This window comes from Syngnathus typhle, linkage group LG10 (assembly GCF_033458585.1).
Source record: "Syngnathus typhle isolate RoL2023-S1 ecotype Sweden linkage group LG10, RoL_Styp_1.0, whole genome shotgun sequence".
Classification (NCBI taxonomy): Eukaryota; Metazoa; Chordata; class Actinopteri; order Syngnathiformes; family Syngnathidae; genus Syngnathus; species Syngnathus typhle.
The window spans coordinates 4,428,402-4,450,237 of record NC_083747.1 but is presented as its reverse complement, the minus strand read 5'-3'; the positions used below and the strand labels follow the sequence as shown (position 1 = coordinate 4,450,237).

General features: G+C 42.5%; 3 protein-coding genes and 1 long non-coding RNA gene across 8 annotated transcripts in view; 1 reads left to right on the top strand and 3 right to left on the bottom strand.

Annotated features, from left to right (window-relative positions):
* Positions 1–1,638: 1,638 nt before the first annotated feature.
* tcea3 (transcription elongation factor A (SII), 3) lies at positions 1,639–7,413 on the bottom strand. Of its 5 annotated transcripts, XM_061288766.1 has the most exons (20): positions 7,354–7,404; positions 7,187–7,257; positions 6,178–6,240; positions 5,849–5,954; positions 5,679–5,769; positions 5,250–5,363; positions 5,025–5,120; positions 4,884–4,952; positions 4,707–4,808; positions 4,574–4,636; positions 4,224–4,283; positions 3,889–3,957; positions 3,766–3,828; positions 3,603–3,677; positions 3,363–3,523; positions 3,234–3,289; positions 2,979–3,134; positions 2,181–2,327; positions 2,038–2,109; positions 1,639–1,958 (listed from the first exon to the last, which is right to left on the bottom strand). In XM_061288766.1, the coding sequence occupies exons 2-20, from the start codon at positions 7,253–7,255 to the stop codon at positions 1,950–1,952; spliced, it is 1,641 nt and encodes a 546-aa protein (XP_061144750.1). In that variant the 5' UTR covers positions 7,256–7,257; positions 7,354–7,404; the 3' UTR covers positions 1,639–1,949. The 5 variants fall into 5 exon arrangements, with proteins under 5 accessions (XP_061144750.1, XP_061144749.1, XP_061144752.1 ...); XM_061288765.1 differs by having other exon boundaries at positions 7,187–7,412; XM_061288768.1 differs by lacking the exon at positions 4,224–4,283 and having other exon boundaries at positions 7,187–7,413.
* On the top strand, positions 4,727–5,647 carry LOC133160860 (uncharacterized). The gene is made up of 2 exons (XR_009715955.1): positions 4,727–4,837; positions 5,038–5,647. It is a non-coding gene; the product is annotated as an uncharacterized LOC133160860 (long non-coding RNA).
* Positions 7,414–10,814: 3,401 nt separating the features above from the next.
* zdhhc18a (zinc finger DHHC-type palmitoyltransferase 18a) overlaps positions 10,815–21,836 on the bottom strand; it is a 28,229-nt gene continuing 17,207 nt past the window's right edge. Inside the window, exon 10 of the mRNA XM_061288822.1 lies at positions 10,815–11,469. Within this exon, the coding sequence (XP_061144806.1) occupies positions 11,456–11,469 (14 nt within the window). The 3' untranslated portion in view covers positions 10,815–11,455. The remainder of the gene's footprint in view (positions 11,470–21,836) is intronic.
* tent5ba (terminal nucleotidyltransferase 5ba) lies at positions 18,492–21,831 on the bottom strand. The gene is made up of 2 exons (XM_061288848.1): positions 21,533–21,831; positions 18,492–20,090 (listed from the first exon to the last, which is right to left on the bottom strand). The coding sequence occupies exons 1-2, from the start codon at positions 21,686–21,688 to the stop codon at positions 19,059–19,061; spliced, it is 1,188 nt and encodes a 395-aa protein (XP_061144832.1). The 5' UTR covers positions 21,689–21,831; the 3' UTR covers positions 18,492–19,058.

Sequence of the window (21,836 nt, the reverse complement as noted above, 5' to 3'; positions counted from 1 at the left end):
TAAACACCGCGGAAAAGGTTCTCTTACCGTAGCCTCTAATACGTCATTCATGATTTATACTCCCAGAGCGCAAAGCAGTCAATGACATCATCAGCAGCTCAGAGCAGAGGCGGCGAAGAAAAATGGGGCCGGGGTGGCCACGGGGCACTGGGGTGGAATTCGACATTCAAAACGAGTTGCCACTTGCAATCAACTTGCGCTCGCGCAGGCACCGTCCAGTGCAATTAAACGTGTTGAGAAACCAGACCAATGCAAACGCACGACAGAACCCACTTGCTTATTTGACCAGGTGTCAGTTCACATGGTTACCGATCAAACAACTAACAGAGCCCGAATTAATCCCGCTCCCCTTGGAGGTATCCTTTCATTCACACACTTTCTTAATGCGGCCGGCAATCGATGTCTTTACAAATGTTCCGTCTTTACGAACAGACCAGCAATCTTCATTAGGAAGGACGAGGAGGAGCACCGGTCGACCAATTAGCCAGTCAAGTAAATGTGAGCTAGTGGGGGATGAAAGGAAGCTGAAAAGTAGAAATGTGTCATCAAATCCATCCCCTGTTGCAGATGAGGTTCTCAAACTGTATGTAAAGATCATAAATGTAAGTGTAGCTGTTTTTCAACCAGAGAAAACGCTTACATGATGTACGACTATCAAAATAGATTCTCTAAATATAAACACGCAAGAGCACCGGGAACATACAATTAGTACCATGATGTGATTTTTCACTTGTGAATATAACCTCAATTAACGCCTCTGTGCTTGCACTTTAAAGAAAAAAAAACTGCCAAAATTGCTTTCTTTCCAGAAGGAAAGCTGATTAACTCGCTGAACTGAATATGCTAATCATATTTTTCAGCTCTTTATTGCCTGCCCATATGGAGAAGTTTATCACTAATGTAGCTTCACGTTCAAACAGATGGCATTTTTAAAAAAAAAAAAATATTCTTTATGAATAATTCTCAAAATATATCAGCAAGTGTATGAGTGACAGAAGAAATGTTTTTCTCTTTGCATTTCATTCTCCCTGCCGGCTTTTACCAGCTTTGAGGCTTAGCTTTGCCAAGCCAGCACCTAATTTGCAGTAGCGACCCAAAGGAGAATTTCAAAGTGCGGAAGAATTGCGATGCTTTGTTGCCATCTGCTGTAAGTAAGCACGCGGTTTGATTCATTGTGCAAAGGCGACGGCACTTCCAAATTTAGGTAGAAGGCGGGCAAAGTGGCACTTAGGTGTTGAAGTTTTCAGTCTTGAGGTGAGCATGGGTTGCTCTTCTGTCACTACTGCAGTCATGAGTCTTTACTAGGGTCATGGGAACACTAGTCCCATTGTGCCAGAGGCAATGACGGTAACCACTCGACCAAAGACTCGTGACTAATGGAGATAGTGTTTGAGACCTGCTCTTGGGCTGTGCTTTGTCAATTTCCATTTTGTCAAAAAAGGTGCTTAAGGTTAGTGTTAGGTGCTTAAGGTTTATTTATAAGTTATTCACAGTTTTGCCTTCACACGCAATTTCTCCAGAAATTGCATTTTCTAGTTGCATACATTACTGCGGTTGCCAGATGAGGATGATGAAGATGTAATAGAAGCCATGTCATTTGAGTAATGGCTTGAATAAATGTGTCATTATAAACAAGTATCATCTTGGTTACAGTTTATTGCAATTATATACAAAGTATAATAATGAATAATTATGTATATTTTCATTGTGACATTTAGGGACAATTCTTTTTTACAGAGCCGATTTATTCACAATTGCGCTCATACTTAACGACTTAGTCATTCCATGCTCAATCTTCAATTTCTTATACAGCAAACATTATTAGAATGCTTAGAAAAAAACATTCAAGTGGAAATTGTAAGAATATAAAATATTTAAAATCAGCTACAATTAGAAACTCCCCATTATTGAGAAAAAAAAAAAAAAAAGATGGTTTCACCAGGAAGTCGTCAGCAGAACTGAAAGTTGGAAAAACAGATTAATTATTTAAAATTGTTTTTATATATGTACACAACGGAAGATGAAGAAGAAGCTGACCTTCCAGCGGTTCCCACACTCGTTGCAAAGGACAAATGTGGTCATGGGCTCGTCAGCGCTACGTGTCTGCACCTACAAATTGTGCAAAGGATGTCAAATTCATTATTGTACAGTGGAACCTTCAAAACAAAACGGGGTCTTACTTGATTGTATGTGCAGTTCTTCTTTTTACACTTGCCGCACTGTAGCAGGTCAGTGGTGGTGCCCCCAGTTTTGGCCATCTGGTGCTCCCTGATGGCCTCCTGGGTGAGGACGTTCCTCAGTTGTTTCAGCTCGTCGCTAGCCATTTCCTTTGGGTGGTGTAGCGACAGAGCACAAAATTAAGCATGGCTGTGATCATTCAATAGAGTTTAATCAATTTTGGGTGATCATACAGAGTTTGCATCATCTAACATTTGAGTAAAAAGTGTTTGTGATTTTACTGCCAGGCTGCAACAAACATTCGGAAGATGGTGACAAAGTTCATTGTAAATGTTTAACAGAAAGGTGGGAACACTGGCGGAGCTAGAGGGGGCACCACAGGGGCCCTCCCTAAAATATGCTTGGAACAATACTAGTGCTAGCCTAGCATATATGTATAGTATATGTTCCAAATAAAATCACAATGCAGAAGCTGTATTGACAAGACATAGGATACATTCAAGATAGTTATGTTCCAATTGACTTTTGGGTATTTTGTGTTTTTTTTTATTTATTTATTTTTTTATTTAACTGGAATATTTTTGTCCACATTTCAGCCCATCCCCTGTAATAATATATACATTTTTTATTTTTTGTTAAAACTGGATTTTTTTTGTCCACATTTTTGCCTGTCCTTTGTAATAATAATTTATATATTTTTTCTGGACTCTAGATATTTTTAGCCCATAAGGATAAAATAGGACAAAGTGGACAATAGGACAAATTCATATTACATTATTAATTCGGGACATCCACATTACCTCAGCGCTCATAATGGCAATGCGGCTTAAATCAATGCTTCCTGCGAGAACGTTCCTGCGCAGACCGGGGTTCTTTGGGTCCTTTAAGTTACTGATGCGGCTTCTCACTCTGTTCTTGTATTTCATGTCGGTGGCCTTGATCTCTTGGTAGATATGTGCGACGGTCAAGTCAAGGAAGACCGAAGCAAGATTTCGTCTTTGTACATGATTGAAAGTGGTTAGTCGTGCGCATATTTGAGCGAATGGAAGGATATGATCTTCAATCTCTGCTGCCATGCTGTCACAGTTAGTTCCAAAATCTTTGTAGTCATCTGTGAGCAAAAACACAAGCATAAAATGTGCAATCTTTTATTCTCAAGAGATGATCCAAAATGATTTCTTTACTGTCAGTGCGCAGGGCAGCAGCCAGCATCTCGATGCACTTGTCACGAATCGAGTCTCCGGTAATTAGGTGAGGCGGTAATGAACCCCCGGTGGAAGCGAAGCCGGGGGATAACGGGCTGCTTGGCGCAGTTGGAGTTTTCGGGGCTTCGGTTTTGCCCTTTCTGAACAGAACAGATGCAGATTTTTTATTTTGCCTCTCAAAAAGATTTCAATTGAACATAGCATTAATGGTGGAAATACCTTTCATTGTGGTCAGTGGATGGTTTTCTTTGCGGAGGTCCAGACTGAGTGGCCTTTGAGCCATGAGACTCTCGCCTGTCACATCAAGTCAAGCGTCATCATCTTTTTATTTTTGCTTTTAACACACCGATTTCACTTGAAGTGCAGTAAATATTTCGTGTACCTTTCAGATGTTAGCTTCTTTGCACGGGGTGAAAGGCTGTTGTGCTTCGAGTCAGACTCCCGCCTGAGTAACGATACACTTGAGTGAGCCGATATAAATCAATATTACTAAAATATTACAGACCTTTCTGGTTTAGTGGGAGTTGTTTGGTGTTTGACTGGTTGGCTTAATTTGGAGTCAAGGGAGTTCTTCCTGAAAACAGAAAGAAACAAAAGTTAAATGAAATAATTGCTAATTTGGGTTTCAAGTTATTCTCAAAGTTTTGTGTTGTCCTGGGAAGATTTCACTTCATAAATTAGCTTTAGAAAAAATCATTTTGTAGCACAAAACATTTGTCTCTCTCTGGCCATATTTTCTCCCATTTTAATTTCCTGTAATGGGCCAATGTTTTGAAAAAATCAAAACCGCATATCTGGCTAACAGCCAAACAAGTACGTTCACACTCATGCATGGCCAACCTTTCTTTCTTAACATCCATTGACTGTTTTTTAGCCACTTTGCTATCCAAACTGTCTTTCCTGCAAGGAAAAAAAAAAAAACACACAGAAAAACTTGACGCTTGGCTGTTTTCACCCATTAAGCCACGTTTGCAAAAAAAATTAAATGAATAAATAACAATAAATAAAAATAAATGATAAAATAATAGCAAATAACACAAATAAAATATTCAAAAATGAATAAATAACATCTCATTTTAAGAAATTCCTATCCCAAATGCAATCTAGGTCTGCCTTTTTTTTTTCCCATTATTTTTAAGTCACACAACACAAATCCATTCCACTGCAAATTTGTGTCCCAGTGTCCAGACCTTTCTTTTTTCACACAATCTGATGTCTTCTGGGAAGCAATTTTAGAGTCTGAGGAATCCATCCTGTGGTGAAAAACATATCAAAAAGCTTCAAAATATTCCATCTCCGGAGCTGTTATGATCCAAATCCCACCTCTCCTTTTTCCCATCCAGCGAGGGGCGCTTTGGCGCAGCTGGCGGATGAAGATGAAAAGGCAGTGGAGGCAGAGGAGCGTTTGGATCTGGTGGCTCTTTTCTACAAGGACAAGACATCTTGAGCAAGAGGTCAGTTGCGTCACAGCCAGAGGTGACATCTTCATAGCACTCTAACCTTGGTGGTGGGGGGTGGAGTTTAAAAGTAAGCGGAACCCATGGTGTGCTTGGGTCTTTTGGAACTTTCCTAGTGAACAAAACATGAGCTTCTCAATGGGAAATTCATTCCAGTCATGCGTGTGAGCACGTCCCGCCTGACCTCTCTTTCTTAGAGTCCAGTGAAGGACGCTTAGCCTTGGGCGAGGTGAGCCCTGAAGCTTGAGAGCGCCCTAACGAGGAGTCTTTACCATCCTTCCTGAACAAATTTCACACCTGAGTGGGCCGGAACGTGGCAGGAGCAAACGGGCTCACGATAAAGACGCCACGACGTGGCTGCATGCAGCATGCACAGACTCCATCATGCACTTTGGTTCAGGATGCTGACCTCTCTTTCTTCATATTCACAGAGGGGCGCCTGATGGGAAGGGGGGGGCGAGCGGGCCGAGGAGGGGAGGGGAAGCGGGTGGGATAGAGAACGCTGCTGTCCAGAACTCCTCTCCTGAAATGAAGAAGCGCCTTCTGAAAGGTCCGCTGTCTTGTGACATTTCAGCATGACGTTTGTTCAGGTGAACACCTCAAAACAGGTGCGTCCGAGTCCATGTTGGAAAAGTTGCTACAAAAAAATAAAATAAACTAGCACTGGTGATGGCACCAAAACTGTGCTCTCTTCCAGTGATACTGCCACCTACTGCAGTGGATGTCTAATTACCCTTTAATCTAGTACAGCCAAAAAAAAAGTATGTTCCTATGGTATTGCGCCGCGCCCGCCCTACTATGTGAGAAGCGCTGAGCTAATGCTAAGCTACAAACTGACCTGGGTGAGTCGTTTGGTGACCCTTCTGCTTTGCTGGAGTCCAAACCATTCTTCTCTTCTGCGGCTTTCTCCATTTGAGGACGGCTGGAGTCTGGAGTTTGTGTCATCAGGGGAAATAATATGCACTCTGCTAAACTACTCAGGGAATACGACAGTTCGGCACGACATACCCAATAGTTTTTTCCATTCCTTGATGAGTACTTTTGCCATAGCGATGACATCTTCGTCTGTGCAGTGCTTCCTGATGCTATTCACAGACATGCCGATCCTTGTCTCCTAAGACAAATAGAACCAACTTTCGTTGCACCTTTGTCGGATGAAATAAAGTATTAAGACACACCTCGCTTAATTATCCCATTAGGGGTTTGGTTGGAAAGATTAATTTGGGGTAATCCTGCAATATTCTTAAGTCCCAATACTTTTGTCCACATAGTCTGTTTATTTATCACTACACTTCAGGGCTTGCTCAAATGTGTTCATGTTGGTGCGTGTGTGTTACCTGGAGGAGTTTAAGTGTCATATTGAAACTTTTGAGCTCATTCAGCAGGTCCATAGCCCCTTCCTGCATATGCAATATTGAACACCTTTAATACATTTAACATTGCGGTCCTTAAATAAGAAAAGGAAAGTGTAGCAGCACACAATTGCATATATAAAATATTTTGTATAATATTTGGCAAGTTTGATTTAGTGGTACAAAACTATCAAACTTAAATGAAGCAGTCCTACAAGGATAAATGTAATCTGTCATTTTTGCATTATTGTCTGGTTAAAAATGAACAGTTAAATGCCACAATTTCACAGATTGCAGTAATGTAATCCTGTGAAAATATTGTAGTATTACTGTCATATGACAGTAACCAGTATGTATTTATTAATAGTACATTTTGGAAATAACTTGGCCATTGCAATGGAGGTCTTATAAATAAACGCAAACATGTTCTCCCGCAATAATATTTTGATTTTGTGCATTCCTTTTTAACATCTATCGTACATACAAATATTTAATGTTAAAAAAAAATGAATGCATACATTTATTCCGTGTAGTAACTCGAGACGGGGAGCAAGATAACATTCAAGAATCAAGAGATTCAAAATGGGAGCAACTGTGCAAGAGTGCACTCAGCACTTGGCAATCGACAACCGCTGCATACTTGTTTACGTTTTGCTCAACATATGCACCACACACACACACACGGCGCCAAGTAGCGGCAGCACTTGACACATCAATCTGTAGACAACTGCTCCTAGATCCGTTTTTTGCAAGCACCTGTTGATCATCCATTACAGACTCCCTTGACAAGTGCAGTGCGCGACATGCACGCGCATGCGCACATAACGCAGGGTGCAGAGTTTACTGTAGAAGTCTTCGTCGTTAGTGTAAATTGAAGTTAAAGTTGCCATAACTCAACAAGGCCTGTTTCCCTTCAGCAAAGGCGACGCGGTGCCCTCCAACTGCACACAGCAAACCACAGCGCGCCACCTGGGGGTCGTCCAGTTCCACTCACCGTGTTATTTCGAGACACCATTTTTTCCAGCTTCTTGGCAATCCGGATTAACTCTTCCTCCCGCGTCATTGCTGCATGTAAATCACCACGTGCGGTTACAAACGTTGAAATGTGTGAAAGAGAAACCAATTACAATTTCCCTCGGTTGCACGTCGGACTTTACGCACGGCGCGCTCCATTCAAGAGAGGGCGTGTCGGCGTCCTCCCTCCAGTTGACCACCCCGACAACACATGACAGCTAAATATAGAAGTGTAGTGGACACTTTAACGGTCACAGCACAGCAGGTAGAAAATATGAAACGCGATTCACCCTCGAGATAATATTCAAACAAAAAAGTATTGATACAATGATATTTTTTTGTGTGAGATAAGTAGTAACTATAAATGCAATTTAGCAATAAAGTGCAAATTTAAACTCTTGTCAGAATTAAAAATGAGCGAAGAAGCGAGTAGGAATGAATTCATATCTAGTAGTAACAGCATGTGAAAAATACATTATAATTTTTGACTGACTGAACGTAAGCGTTGCCATTGTCAGTTCACTTTAAAAAAAAATACAGCTGTTCCTTAAGATACGAGTTTAGATCATTCTTGACCTCGCTCTTTACTCAAGTAGACCTAATTCATATCAGGCTTCCTCGTTTAAATGATTGAATTTTGAACTGATCGCTCTGATTAGTGTGCAGCCAATTTATTCAAAAATAATTAACAACAGTACTGACACATATACATAGGGGGTGACAGGCAGTTCCACCATTCTAAACTCCTTAATTAGGTCTCCATGGCAACAAGTGAAAGCTCTTCTTCTTGTCATCAGCCAGTGTGTTGTGTGAAAGATTCTGAAGTAGCCATGCATTAGATAGCAATTAGAGTATTTTTGAAGAGTTGTGTTCGTCTCCCTAATGCATCATAGTTCTTTGATAGAAACATAGCAATGTTTTCTCCACACAAAGGAGGTCAGTGTATAATGATTAATCTTTCCACACTGAAGGCAGCTGGCCACAGTACACTACTCCACGTCCTATTTACGCAACAGCACTAAAGTTGCTGTGCCAAAAACAACAAGAGCAGTTTACTACATTTTTATGGCACACAACCTAAAAAAATAAACAATAAACAATAAATAAAAAGATCGAGAGAGAGAAATATTTGCATAAACTTCAACCCGAATATCAAATATTGAGCTGTATTTTTGGGCAGGTACATTTGAGACACTACCACTAGGCGGCGCTGTTGTGTAACATAAAATTAGCAGACAACTGGATTGATCTCCATTTAATTCTTGCACACTATTTCAAGAAGGGGGGAAGTGTCAAAAGTCTAAAAAGTCTAAAAAGTCTCTGCTGTCTGACACTATACACGGATGTTTTTTTATTATTATTATTGCAAAGCACATGATAAAAGATGCACAGATCATTTAAAACTTAAGCCTTTGAGATCATCACTGTTTCCACAAAATAATTGTGGAATATTACCACAGTGTAGTGATATAGAACATGGGTGTCAAACTTAAAGCCCGGGGGCCAGATACGGGCCGCCACATCATTTTATGTGGCCCGCATCGATTTCATGTGTAAATACTAAAATTACAAATTGTCTTCACTTTTAAAAAATTGAGATATTGCTATAAATCTTTATTACCATTTTTTAACTAACTGAACAATTTCTTAACTAGTGTCTGATTTCAAAACTGAAGGATACTATGGTGCGGACCGCGACAAAAATTTCTGTGTATTATTGCACAAAGATTGAAAGAATGCTAACTGGTAATAGCAGCTGTAGGTGAAAGTGCACACTAAGAACCCATCTTGAGTAAAGAGTCTTATCTCTTTGCGTTACTCTTATGCAACCGGCCGAGCGTACGAGCCGACCCGTCCTTGGGCCTGTCTGGCAGGTAGCAGCATTGTGGAGAAGTGGGACACTTGGCCGTGACGTAATATAAGAAGCAGGCCGAGAGGAAGAGCAGCTGACTGAGATCAATCCCCAACATCCTTTAGCTTTGTGTACTAAAACCTTTAGCGCGAGACCAGAGGGGAACAACCGAGCAAACGGTGACCTTTGACCTCTTTCTGTCTGATCCCCTTTCTTCCTTCACAAATCCACACAACAGTGTCATTTAGAATATGTGCCCCATCCAAAAATGTAATGACAGACATGTTGAAAGGGCGTCCTGCTGGGAAAGAATAAAAAATACCACCGGTTGCATCGAAACCAGAATCTTCCCAGGCTGGCAGTCGGGTGAACAAAGTGTCTTTGGCTGCTTTGTATTCGTACATTATGTCTAGCGAATAAAAAATGCTGCCAGTTAATTAGTGTCATCATTCCTTTAGTGAATTGGTGTCATCTTCTGTGCCATTAAAAGCACACAACAAAACAAAAGGTGACATGGAATAGATCCAACATCCTCACAAAGAACATACAGCAAACATAAATGTTTATTCACTTTATTATTTATATTTATATAAGAATTCCAGCACGAGTCAACAAGGCTTCCTTTCTCTCTCTGCAAAGCACCCTGAACTTCTGCTGTTGCTTTTGACAGTCTGTCATTACCTTGGTGAGTCCCACCACATCAAGTTCAATCCTGTCTTCACTTGGACTGCAGTTGAAAACTTTGTGGTGATTCCAAAAGGACGAAGAAAGAGGTCCGGCAGCCTTCGCCGTGGACCCCCCCTTTGCATATTTAGATGCTAAGAGTTTGCTGGGCTCTCAACTCGCTCAGCGCCGGTCACAGACCAGAGTCGCCAGGCCTGCGCAATTATGGCAATTTTTGGATGACATCAGACCAGAAAATGAATGATTTCATTTTGCTGTGCATTTTTTTTCTGGTTCTGGTGTGGGACGCACAACCTGTAATAGAGGCCGTCTAAAGAGAGAGGGAGGATTGTTAGGTCGGTCACATCTGCACTTGGATGGAAGGTGAATCTCTTGCGGGTGAGGTCGCGTTCGATGCTGATAATAACCGCAGTTTAGGGGAAAAAAAGAAAACCCACAGGACCACCCGGACTTAAAAACCTTGGACTCGAACACACACCAAGCATGGCCGTCCAGAAATGTCTATTATTGGGATGTGCCCATTAATTAATGAACTAGCGAATCCACAGACGGTTGGTTTGGGCATTAATTCAATTTCATACTCCCAAAACGTCTAACCTAGAACCAGTTTTGTCTCTTCTTGCTTTGATGAGCTTGCTATGCAAAAACGTGAACCTCAGACTCATTTTTTTGTGCGGTAGATTGTATTATGTTTCTCCCTAGTATTTATACAAAATCATAATTTAAATGACTTTCACCTTTATTTTTGCTTTTTATTTGTCTTCATTTGATTGATGATGTATAATTTACATGTTTGAAACAAATGCATTCATTCTTAATTCAACTAAATAGCCAGCACTGACTAGTTCTGCTGAATTTTGTCAAAAGTCTCCCCAGAAAAGGTGAAGCTACGTTACTAAAATGGCTGGGCTACGTCTACTGAGAGCTATCATTTGGATTCAGCCATTTTGGTGTGCATGCATTTTCCAAATCACTGTAATACTGGTTGTCCCAACTCAACCAAAATAACTAAATGATAACCCAAAATGATGCAGTAAGCAAACAAGAGCCTAAGCACCGCCCCCCCCCCCCCCTCTCCTCTCCTCTCACTAGCTTAGCGTTATTATAGGTCACCAGAACCGTAGTGGGAATGATTCAGCCAGTAGCTGAACTGTGACTACTCCATCGACGCCTTTAAAGGGTACAAAAGGTTGGAAAGGGATCCATGAAATATGTACTATAACTTATCCGTAACCATCAATTACACACAGACACAGAGGACAGCCACTGAATCATTTGTATAGTGTGTCTGCAAAAAGATCCTTGTGGTTCTTCCCAAGGCTGCCATTTCAACTTGAGGGCTCTCTTCAATGGCGCTTGCACATAAATGAAGGCAGGCTTGGCTGAAACATCCTTTTGGAAATAAACAACCGGCTGTGAACACAAAGAGAAATTGCCATTTCACGCTCTTACCTCATGCCCGGATTGGACTAATTGACAAGGCAGAGTTGCTCCTCTGAACAGGTGAAATTGTGTTAGTGTGCAAATCCCCGCTTACTCCCATTTCCTTTTCAACTAATCCAATTAGAGAGTTGGCGGTTGCAAACGCTGGACATCTCTGGCTTCCGCCGTGCAGCAGCAGCTCAGGTGAAGACGGGGAAACACAAAATGATGCGACGGAGTGAAAACATGGACGAATCGTCCATCCGCACCCATGTTCATAGCCAGAAACAATCAGTTGCACGAGGCTGTAAAGAAACCAGACAAGGTACGGAAGATAAAAAGAAAAGTCCATTTGAATCACATTATCATATTCCATCTTGATGGCATTATCAAACCAATTTATGTACACTTTGATCTCCTGATGCAAGCAGCTAGTTGACAGATGATCAACATATGTGCGAGACAGTTTGTTTGTTTTCAGAAAAACCTGCAGGTTTCACCAAACGGAAACTTTGCAACACAAGTCCTTGAAGTTGAACGTGTACCTTTCATCATTCCACAATGAAGATCCAAAGAGCATCACATGTGATGAGTCAGCATGTGGGTATGTCCAAACACCTTTCAGCTGCGCTAGGTTCAACATTGCGTCGGATTTATTACTACCACGTGAGGCACGTACGGCCCAAAGGAAACCCAAATCCTGTCCGAGCGGTCCCATCCCTCAAAAGGTCACTCCGAGGTTGACACAATCTGTCAATGCGTGAGCTTGACGTCTCTTATGGTGATGTCAGGCGTGTGTGAGAGTGATTGGTAAGGTCAACAAATGATGTGTGTGTTCATGGACGTCATGTACACACATTTTGTCTTTGTCTGGGTAGAGTCCAGAAAGTAAATTAGATCCCAAAGCAAAGAGAAAAGGATGCCCGACTTCCTCTGCACTTAAGTCAGCCTCGGTGAGGTTGAAGAATTCTGGGTAAGTTCTAAAAATGCAAAATTCTATTATCGTCTTGCTACAAGTGTATTTTGACCATATATTAATGCAAATGTAAGAAAAACGTTTTTAAAAAAATGTTTGTGGTCAGCACGGCTCTCTCTGGGTACTTTAGGTTCCTTAAATATGTATTTGACATTCTTGGGAGACCATAGGTGCGTGAATGTGACTGAAAGTCTTCATGGTCTCCATGGTTCTTGTGTGGCTTAGACTTTCCTGGCCAAAAAGGAGCATTTCCACAGTGACCATTCGAAAGCTTCAAAGCCCGCCCAAAATAGCCACCTAACATCACGTCAATTTCCCGTTTTAGACTTTATTCGTCGTTCTCAATGCTGAGGGAACCAAAACATTTCCTCTTTTTTATTCCAACTCACAGCTAGGCAATTAAAAAAAAAATGAATAGCAATAATATGAGTTGACGGTGAGCGACACGATGAGGCCCAGCGTGTAGGTCAAACCGACATTTTCCAGATGTCCTGGTTTTTTGAGTCCTATGGAAAAGTCCAGGCTTGAGTTGACAGGAGAAGGATGAGGCAGGTTGTTCCAGCTTTTTTTTTTTTTTTTACGTTACGCTCCCACACTTCCAACTGGTCAGGATAATAACAGTGGCTGGAAAATCCTCTGGCCAAAACATACAGTGAACTCACCAAAGCTAATACAGCACGGAACTTAACTGTATCGGGTTTTATTAGTAGGCCGCCTGGGTGTTAGAAGACGGTAATGGCGTTGGAGAAATAGTTTTCCTTTAAAAACATCCTGAATGACTGTTTTTGACAGTTGGGTAGGGCACAAAGTCAATATTTCAATATTCTGTTTCTTTGAACTGAGCAAACCAGGACATTTTTTGAATCCAGTTTGCATTCATAGAATATTTTTTGTTTTGTCAGTTAAATATAACAAGAATCAAGTGGTTAGGCGAATGTAATCGATTTGACTGACAAAATAGACTTAAACAGAACAGGTGGACATATGAAAATAATAATTTTGCGGTTTGGCGTCTCGCAGGGTGTGTCGCGAAACTAATTTTGACTTGTTGCTTCTTAATTTTTGGTTGTGTTTACATTCTTTGGTCACATGTTCAATTTTACAAGTGTAAAAATTAAATAAGCGTGGAAAAACAATGCCAGTATTGAATCACAACTTTTCAAGTCAATGGGTTCATATTCACATTCAGAGTCGAAACATTTTTTTTAAGAATAACCAAGATGTAAACAACATGGTTTAAAATTGAGACCTTTAATAGAGAGATAGTCACGGCACACTTTAGTTAAAGCAACTTTGATGGTTGACTTTGACGCACGCTACAGCGGGACGAGGTTTGGAGCGAAAGCGGCAAAAATGGACGGTTGATTTATGTATTATGATGACGCCTCATTTTCCATCCAATGGCGGTTCCAGGCTTGGAGAAAGGCACTTTGACAGAGATGTTGGTTTTGAGTGGGAAAGTGCCATGTTAAATAGTTCTCAAATGACCAACGGAGGAGCATGAAGACACGGAGCATTTAATGGTTTCACTCACATTGACTGATACGACCCAAAACTGCTGGTTTGTTATAACCGCAGCGAGCTGCTCGCCAGTAACCTCAATCCCTCGCAGCAGGAGGTAACTCGTGGCCCGACTGGCGCAGAGGTAAAGAGCAGACGTGGCAAAAAGCGGGACTAAGAAAGGGGCCACCAGTAAACAAACCTTCAGCAAACAGACCTTTATGAAGCAGTGACTCTACAAGATCCGTATATATATCCATATATAGCGCTCTTCAAGTACAAAATTATTTGACGAGGATGAAAAGTAATTATAACTAGTTTTATGAACAAAAACTTAGTCCAAATGACAATTGGAACTGATCAATCTAAATTAGGCAGGCAGGCAGGCGGGCGGGCGGGCAGGAAAAGTGGGCAGACAGAGTGGGCAGACAGATCGGGCAGCGCAGCCAGACAGGCTGACAGACCGGGCAGGGCAGGCAGTCAGATCAGGCATCAGATTTGCACCCCTACCCGATCTGCCCTACCTGATTTGCCCCCCTACCCGATCTGCCCTACCCGTTTTGCACCCCTACCCGATCTGATCTGCCTATACCTGATCAGGGCAGGCAGATTAGGCAGGGCAGGCAGATCAGTTAGCTCAAGCAGGCAGGCCTGTTTTGCTCGTACCTCATTTCCGTCACTACCTTGGAACTGGGAACTGAAACATGGACTTTCCCTTCATTATGCATGAATAGGCCACAGACAAATGATCTATTCTAGTTGTCTGGAATGGATGTGCACATAATCATCATTGGCACATCACTTTGCGATCACCTTCAAGATTGTCACGTGTAATGGCTTCTTCAAAATACTAGATTGAACCAAACTTTGCATGTGCCTTATTGCCAAAAATCACAATTTTAAATCACTCTTTCTTTGAGCTCCTTGTCATTCTCAGCTATGTTATTGGAAAATACAAGAAACTAGTCTAGGGCAAAGGTAATGTTGAACAAAGCGGACTAGTAATGTTATTTTGTGCTTTCAAATGTCTTTTATACGACTTGTTTTGCTTTTGTGGCCTAAACGTCATCTAAATTAAGCAGAGTGTAAATATAAAAGTCGATGGATAATGACACACTTAAGGAGACAGGTAAACCTCAGACATTATGTTTGGATGCCCTCCCCCCCCCCTCGGTGGCTAACCTGCACACACTGCCGCCATTGAGCGGGCCTGGCGCTCGGGATGAAGTTGGGATTGTTTGTCAGATGGCTGTAATGCCAGGAATGCTCTGTGCCCTGCACGCGTGAGCATCCCTTACGCTATATTTTGCATCTTGAGGGTGCCCACCCACATGCCCCCCCCCCCCCCCCCCCCTCACCTCACTAGTTTATTTTGGGACCACATGGTTAAATGACACAAATCCAATTATTCTTGATTCCAGGCAGAATTACATGAAAAGATACACATGGAATCAAATCCTCGGGTCAGAATCAGACCTCTTCGCCAAAAGCATTAAACTAAGACATAATGAATATCTGCCATTGTGGCAGCATGATAAACGGACAACTCCCAATAAAAACAAACAACCCTAAAATGACACCTGCTGTTGTCACATTAACAAAAAACGGGGTGTGTTCTTCTTGAGTACAAAAGTTTCTTTGTTTGACGCAATTATGTATTGTCTGGTAGCATTGTGTTCTTTAATGATAGGTTATGTTGCTGGAGTATAAAAAAAATTAAACCTCGGGCTAATCCATGCCAGGTATGCAGCAATCATCTGTGGATGGTGATGAAAGTGTCAAAGGAGGCTATTGTGTTTCTTTTTGCGCAATGTAAACAGGTAGTGCTTGTGGTTGAATGACAACAACAGCCTCTGCACCCCAACAATATTTGGAAATGTTATTAAGATGAACAGAATTGTGCAATTTAAATTGATGAGCTTGAATCGGGAAATTAGAGATTTCTATAAGCAACACACTGAGAGCGGCCTCCTGCAAGCTGAAACGACGTGGTCAGCTTGGTCTAATCACTAGACATGTGTTTCCCCTTTGCACCCACAAGATGATGTCACACTCATGTGCTCCTCAAGTATAACTTCACTTCCAAACATGCCCACATCCTGACTCAGGTCTGTGTGATCTGCTGCGATTTGGCTTGCAGACAACACAAGGTGAAAGTGAACCATATGCCATTAAAAGGATTTTCAAAATAAAGTTCAAAGTCAGGACCGTAACACATAGCCTTCCCAAAAACTCCCAAAAATGAGAAGCACAGATATAATAATTAACACTAATTACTTCCTTTGAGAAAGATAAAAGTCCTAAATGACCCAACCTTTTTTTGCGTGGTTAAGGTTTGGGATGCTTGGTCTCCATGTGCCCAAGCACTTTTGAAGGCTTCATTGCCTCGTTAGCTAGCCTGTCGCCACATATTATGCAGAGTGGGCTTGCTTGGCAAGTCAGTCACCTGTGGCGATAAATCCATATTTGAAGTCGGACTTTCTTTTAAATGCAGCTTTCTTTTACTTCAAAGTCGTAGCCTCTTCTTCTTCCGTCTCCTCATTGGGTTGTTTTCCCTTTCCGAAGAAGCTTTCCAAACATCTCTGCTTCTTGCAATTTTTTTTTGCTAGCTTGCGGGCTCGACAGGTGTGACATGTCACGTGACCGGAACAAGCGTCTTGACCCAATTAACCTGTCAAGAGACACAAATTCACCGACGGATGTAATGGGGAGAGAATCGCCATTTTTAAAAAATAATCTTTCAAAATAAATTCTTACTCATTTTTGCTAGCTTTGCGGGCTCGACTGGGGAAACATGTCACGTGACCGGGACGAGGGTCTTGACCTGAATTAATTGATCGTCGATAAAAAAAAAAAATCTTTTCCTGTGCGGCTTGGCGACCTGGTACCAAGTGACCCACGGACCGGTACCGGTCCGCGAACCGGGGGTTGGGGACCCCAGACCTAATGCATTTTTTGCAATGTAGTTAAACCGGGCTAGTAAGAAAGCACAGTAGTGATACCATGAACTTTACTGGGTGGCAAAACCGCCGTCCCATGGGAAGCAGTGAAATTAGAGCCCACCCGTCGCAATCCCATGTTGCTTTTTAATCACGTACACCAAAAAGCCGGAAAGCACACAAAAAAAAAATTAAAGATGCAGTTTAACTGCCTCATTCAAGCTTTTCAATTGTACTTAAATGCAAAAAAATTGACCGTCTACAGTTGAATCATCATCACATGCTGATCTGTGTTTGTGAAAAAAAAAATACAAAAATGGGAAGGCAACTTCCACAATGGCTCTCTGTGCCAGCAAAGACGGGTCATCAATCTGGCCAAGCAGCTCCAAAAGCAGAGGAAATGTAAACTTCTTCTTTAAATGTTATCGTATGAGATTTACAAAGAGAGCTTTCCAAAACTATTAACCAAATGACCACAAAGTAGCGTAAAGCCAGTTCTGCAGAATGGAAACTCAGGTTGTGCACACTTGAAAGGAATGTGGAGGTGAAACGGGTGATACTTGCTTCACGGAGAGTGAGCAGGTGGGGGGTCACTTTAGGTTTAGAAAAAATTTGCACAGTTGGACACTTAATCCCAGCCTGTCTAGAAGCAAGCTCACAATGGAAACATTAATGAACACTTGCCCTAGCCTGGGATGTGATATAAGATTATGTAATATATTATCCCTCTTTTTTTTTATGAATGGAGCCCCTGGTGTAGTTTAATATTAATAAATGATTAAAGATTGAATCAATAAATGAATAATTAACAGATCAAATCAAGTGTTTGTGAGCACGCCTGTAGTTTCAAATAATGTAAGATCAAAAGATAGCTTACTATTAATAAATGATTCAATCGATTGAATAATTCAAATAAATAAATGTGGTTTGTAAATGTAAGCTAAACATATAAATAGATGCCATGTCTCTTTAAAAAATGTCTCTTGAGGAAGTTTGCCGAGCCCATACTGAGCACTGTTGCTAACCAAAACAGCAGCACCTTTCACGAGTTGTTTTAAGGTCATTTCCACATCTGCCTCATCGCTCTGAGATTTGGGGTTTGCTTCCATGTCAAGAATTTACATGTTATTCCTGTGAGGATCAGAGTCCGGAGATAAGATATAGACTGCAAATGGGGAGAAGCCAAAAATGGAAAAATAATCACAGCTGTAAATCCAGCCAGACAGTTTATTATTTAATGTGATATTTTTGCACAATGGTATACAAATATAAAACTCGCTCATAATAGACGGCTTACCACAATAGTGGCCTGGTCTTTTTTTTTTTACTGTTGAGTAATGACTAGTGCATGAGAAAATAAAAGAAAATTAAGTTGAATAGCTAATTCCATCTGTCATCATGAGACTTTGTGAAAATGTTCTCAGTTGCCAGTCACATGTGGAAATAAATACAAGCCAATCGGGTTGCAGCTTTTCCGTCCTTCCTTGCTATCGCCGTGAAGATTTTGAACCGTGACTCGGATATGGTGTCAGTCAAGCAAACAGGGTTAGCTTTCCATCATTATCATTGGGTGGGAGAACAGAACAGCCTTTGTAAAAAACAAAAAATTGGAAAAAAAGCTTTAGTATCAGAGTAAAGAGAAGCCATTGTGCTTGAGAAAAGCCTCCTTATGGTTCATGTCCTCGGATCGTAACGGATCCTCAGCCAAATGCAGCCACGGGTATACATGACTGGAAAACAGTCTACTTGATGATCTCAAGTGGAAAACAAGCAAGCACTCGTGGTATGCGGCCATCAAAAAGAGACGCTAATTACAATCCAGTTTGCACTATTTCACGTGATGACTCGTGAATAATTCCGAGAAAATGTTGGTGGCGAGATGAAAACAAAAATAACCACAAGAGAGGAAAAATGACTTTTGCTTTTTTTTTAATCTCACAAAAAATGAATGCTTCTGTTCTTTAAAGACAGACAGAGTATTCTCGAGAGGAAAAAAAAACCTGAATGTACAGTTGTCACGTTACAGACATCTCGAGAATATTTCACAGGTCATTTTTAGGCACTTGGAATCATAAAGCAAAGCAAAAAAAAAAAAAAAAAAGAATTCCCTTTCTGAGCAAAAATACATCTTTGGTCCAGTATTTTACAAAAATTAAAAGCCAGAGTATGAAAATAACATCAGCTTTAACGTTTGTCTCCTAAAGATTGTATTTCTATTGAAAAAAGCTCCACAAAGACTTTTTTTTTTCTTTTTAAGTTTTAAATAAGACATTATCGCTACATCTTTTTTTTTTTTTTTTTTAAATGACCAGCACTCTCACGGACGTCATCTGTCGGCTCAATCGTACGTACAGCAGAACAGTATCGTTTTGTGTGTTTTGTTTCAATCGAGTCGCATTTGGCAAACTTTTTTTTGTCGTTGTCTGTGTTCAGTCTTCTTTCAGCGAGAAGGAAGACAATCAACCCGTCTTTTCTGGCCTCAGCTGCAGGGCAGCCAGGGGGTCTGATAGGACGCGGCGCACGGCGAGGCGTGCGGCGCCTGCACGTGCGCGATGTAGTAATTGCTGAAGTTGATGTCCTGCACGTAGGGGGCCGGCTGGTAGTAACACGTGACGTTGGTCACGGTTGGGATGGCGTTCTGCTCGGCCAGCGCTTTCAACGCCAGCATGGAGATGAGGCTGAGCGTCTGGCGCCGCTCGTGGCCCATCAGACACACGGTGCTCTCGTTCACCACCTGGTAGAGCGTCATCAGGCACTCGTAGCGTTTGTGCTCCATGCCGGCAAAGTGGTTGAGGAGATAAGCCTCCAGTTTCCTCTGCTGCTCGCCAATGTCGGAGAAGTCAATGAAGAAGCGCGAGCACATGTAGCGCTGCATCTGCTTCATGTCCGACTCGGAGGCCGCTCGGAAGCCCCGTATGAGGAGGTGGCAGTATTTTAGCAAACCGCCCCCTCGGATCTCTTCGGGGCTTCTGGTGGCTATGGTCCTCTGGCACAAATGATCCATGGCCTCCTGGAAGTCGCCGTACACGCTCTCGCCCACCACCGTGGGATGGAAGCTCTCCGACATGGGCGTCTCCGAGCAGCGGTCGAACAAGAGCAGCGAGTCCAAGCAGATCTGGAAGGAGTCCACGCTGAACTCAAACTGCCGCCTCAAAGTGTCCACAAATTTGAGCTCCACGTTCTTGCCCGTGTTGTTGGACAGCGAGATCAGGCTCCAGCGGTCCGCGTCGTTGCACACTTTCACCAGTTTCTGCACGTAGGCCTCCTTGAGGGTCAGCGCCGTGATGCGCTCCTTGGACACTCCGGGCGGGAGGAAATCAAAGAGGCAATCCAACACCACGTCCTTCACCAGTCGGAAGGCCTGGTCGTCCTTCAGCGACACGCCGAAAATCAAATCCAGGTCCTTGTAGCCCAGCCCGGTGTCCTGATGGAGCACGTGGCTGGCGGCCGAGCCGTTCAGCCTCACGTCTTTAACGTGCACTCCCTTGTCCTCCAGCCGCGCCCGCACCACCTAGACGGGACACACACAGGCAGCAAACAGGGCGTTACGGATAGACGACATTGAAGTGAAGGCCGGATCGATACTCAAAGTCCATTTCATCTACATCGACTCGGCAGAATGAATGCGGAGGAGGATGCCGAGCACGGAGCAGCCGCCTCAAACTGTCTCAGACTGTGACGAAAAAACCTTTCCTCTCAGCTTGTGGGTCATTAAGGGTCAACTGCGTTCCCTTTCCTCTCCTAGTGACCCGGATAACGGTTCAGCTCATCACATCATGTGACCCTATTTATAAACTCAACTATCTATTACAAGGAAGATCTCATGATCCAAAGCAAATCACATCGTGGCTCATCTCTGTGGAACGAGGCAGCTCCTGATCAAATCACGCCCTAAAATTCTTAATGAGTCTTCATCGCACGTACGCAATCCTAATTCTTCCGCCATGACTTTTAATGATCACATAAGATTTGAATATCTTGGGTCAGGCCACAGAAAAAGGGGGGAATTAAAAGAAAGACAAGGCAACCCCTGGAAGAGCTCCTAATGGCTCATTATGACTCAGCCCAGGAGAACGTGAACTCTCCCTGCACTGTCACATCCAGGAATGTGAACGCTCAGATTTACGTTAGGCAGTGCTTCTGCAGGAGCTGCAAGTGTGCCTGGCAAAATGGTGGGAGGGGAGGGAGGGAGGGGGGTAAACCCAAGCAGAGACGACGAGACGCGTGTCTTTCCTAATATAGTATGAGACTATTGATAAAAGTGACAGCCACAAGTTGTGTAACAGAAATCGGCTCGGAATAAATATTCCAATAATATTTTTTAGTGACACCTTAAACCTTCAACTCAACCTAATGAAGAATTCCACTCTTCCCACATTATTCTAAATAGTCATTTACTTGTAAATACTCCTTAGGTTATTCCCAAAACATGAATAATTTAGCTCTGGGGTGTGCGTGAAAACCAAAAAGAGAAAAGACGTCGCCACTTCAGAGGATTCCAATCAGCATTTAAGCTTCCTGCAACACTCACTGGAGTGAAGCATTCATCTTTCCAGAACCGCAAGCATTAGCTCAGGGCTTTGTGCACTCGCTGAGGTCATCATCGACGTGGGAATGAAATAAGTGCAGCGTGACTGTGAGGCTTCAGATAAACCATAAGTGGAGTTTTGACTCATGAGAAGACGCTTTGCAGATAGCCAACTGTCTGTGCGGACGCCACAATGGGAGGAAAAATTGTGTAAGTCGGCCACTGGAGATGGGGAGGGGGGGGGAGATTTCGATTAAAACCATTTTTGTCGTCCGTACAGACTGACAACTTCTGCAAAAGATCGATTAAGCAACAGAAAGAGAAGTGAAAGTATGCAAAAGAAGATTTCTTGGGATGTTCGGTGCATACTTTTGCGAGTTAATGGCATGCAAAGTCAAGTTTGCCACCTGAAAAAAAAAAGTTACCTGAACTATCTTTCGGGGGCTCATGGACAACGTGGGGAAGTTTCCGCGGCCGTGGATGGGCACAGCTTCTCCCAGAATGGAATCCAAACGCTGCACCTGATCCCAGGACAAAACGCAAAAACGCCGACTCTGCTTCGAGGCATCCCCGCACTCCATGCCGATCAAACAGCCCCGAGAGATACAAAAAAATATGAAGCCGAATAAATTCCTGTGGGATATTCCACTTAATGCGTTCCGTTACTGTCAGATGGAGTTGGTGGAAGGAAGTGTTGGGTCAGCTGGTAGCAGAGAAATTCGCCCTACG

Bases quoted from the DNA above. Each gene is read 5' to 3' on its own strand.
- tcea3 (XM_061288765.1), bottom strand. From the start codon at position 7,255: ATGACGCGGGAGGAAGAGTTAATCCGGATTGCCAAGAAGCTGGAAAAA. The intron at 3,524-3,602 runs GTATTTCCACCA...TGTTCTGTTCAG, and splicing joins TCCACTGACCACAATGAAAG to AAAGGGCAAAACCGAAGCCC. The intron at 2,110-2,180 runs GTAAGACCCCGT...CACAATTTGTAG, and splicing joins AGAACTGCACATACAATCAA to GTGCAGACACGTAGCGCTGA.
- tent5ba (XM_061288848.1), bottom strand. From the start codon at position 21,688: ATGGAGTGCGGGGATGCCTCGAAGCAGAGTCGGCGTTTTTGCGTTTTG. The intron at 20,091-21,532 runs GTAACTTTTTTT...TGTCCCGTCTAG, and splicing joins GCCCCCGAAAGATAGTTCAG to GTGGTGCGGGCGCGGCTGGA.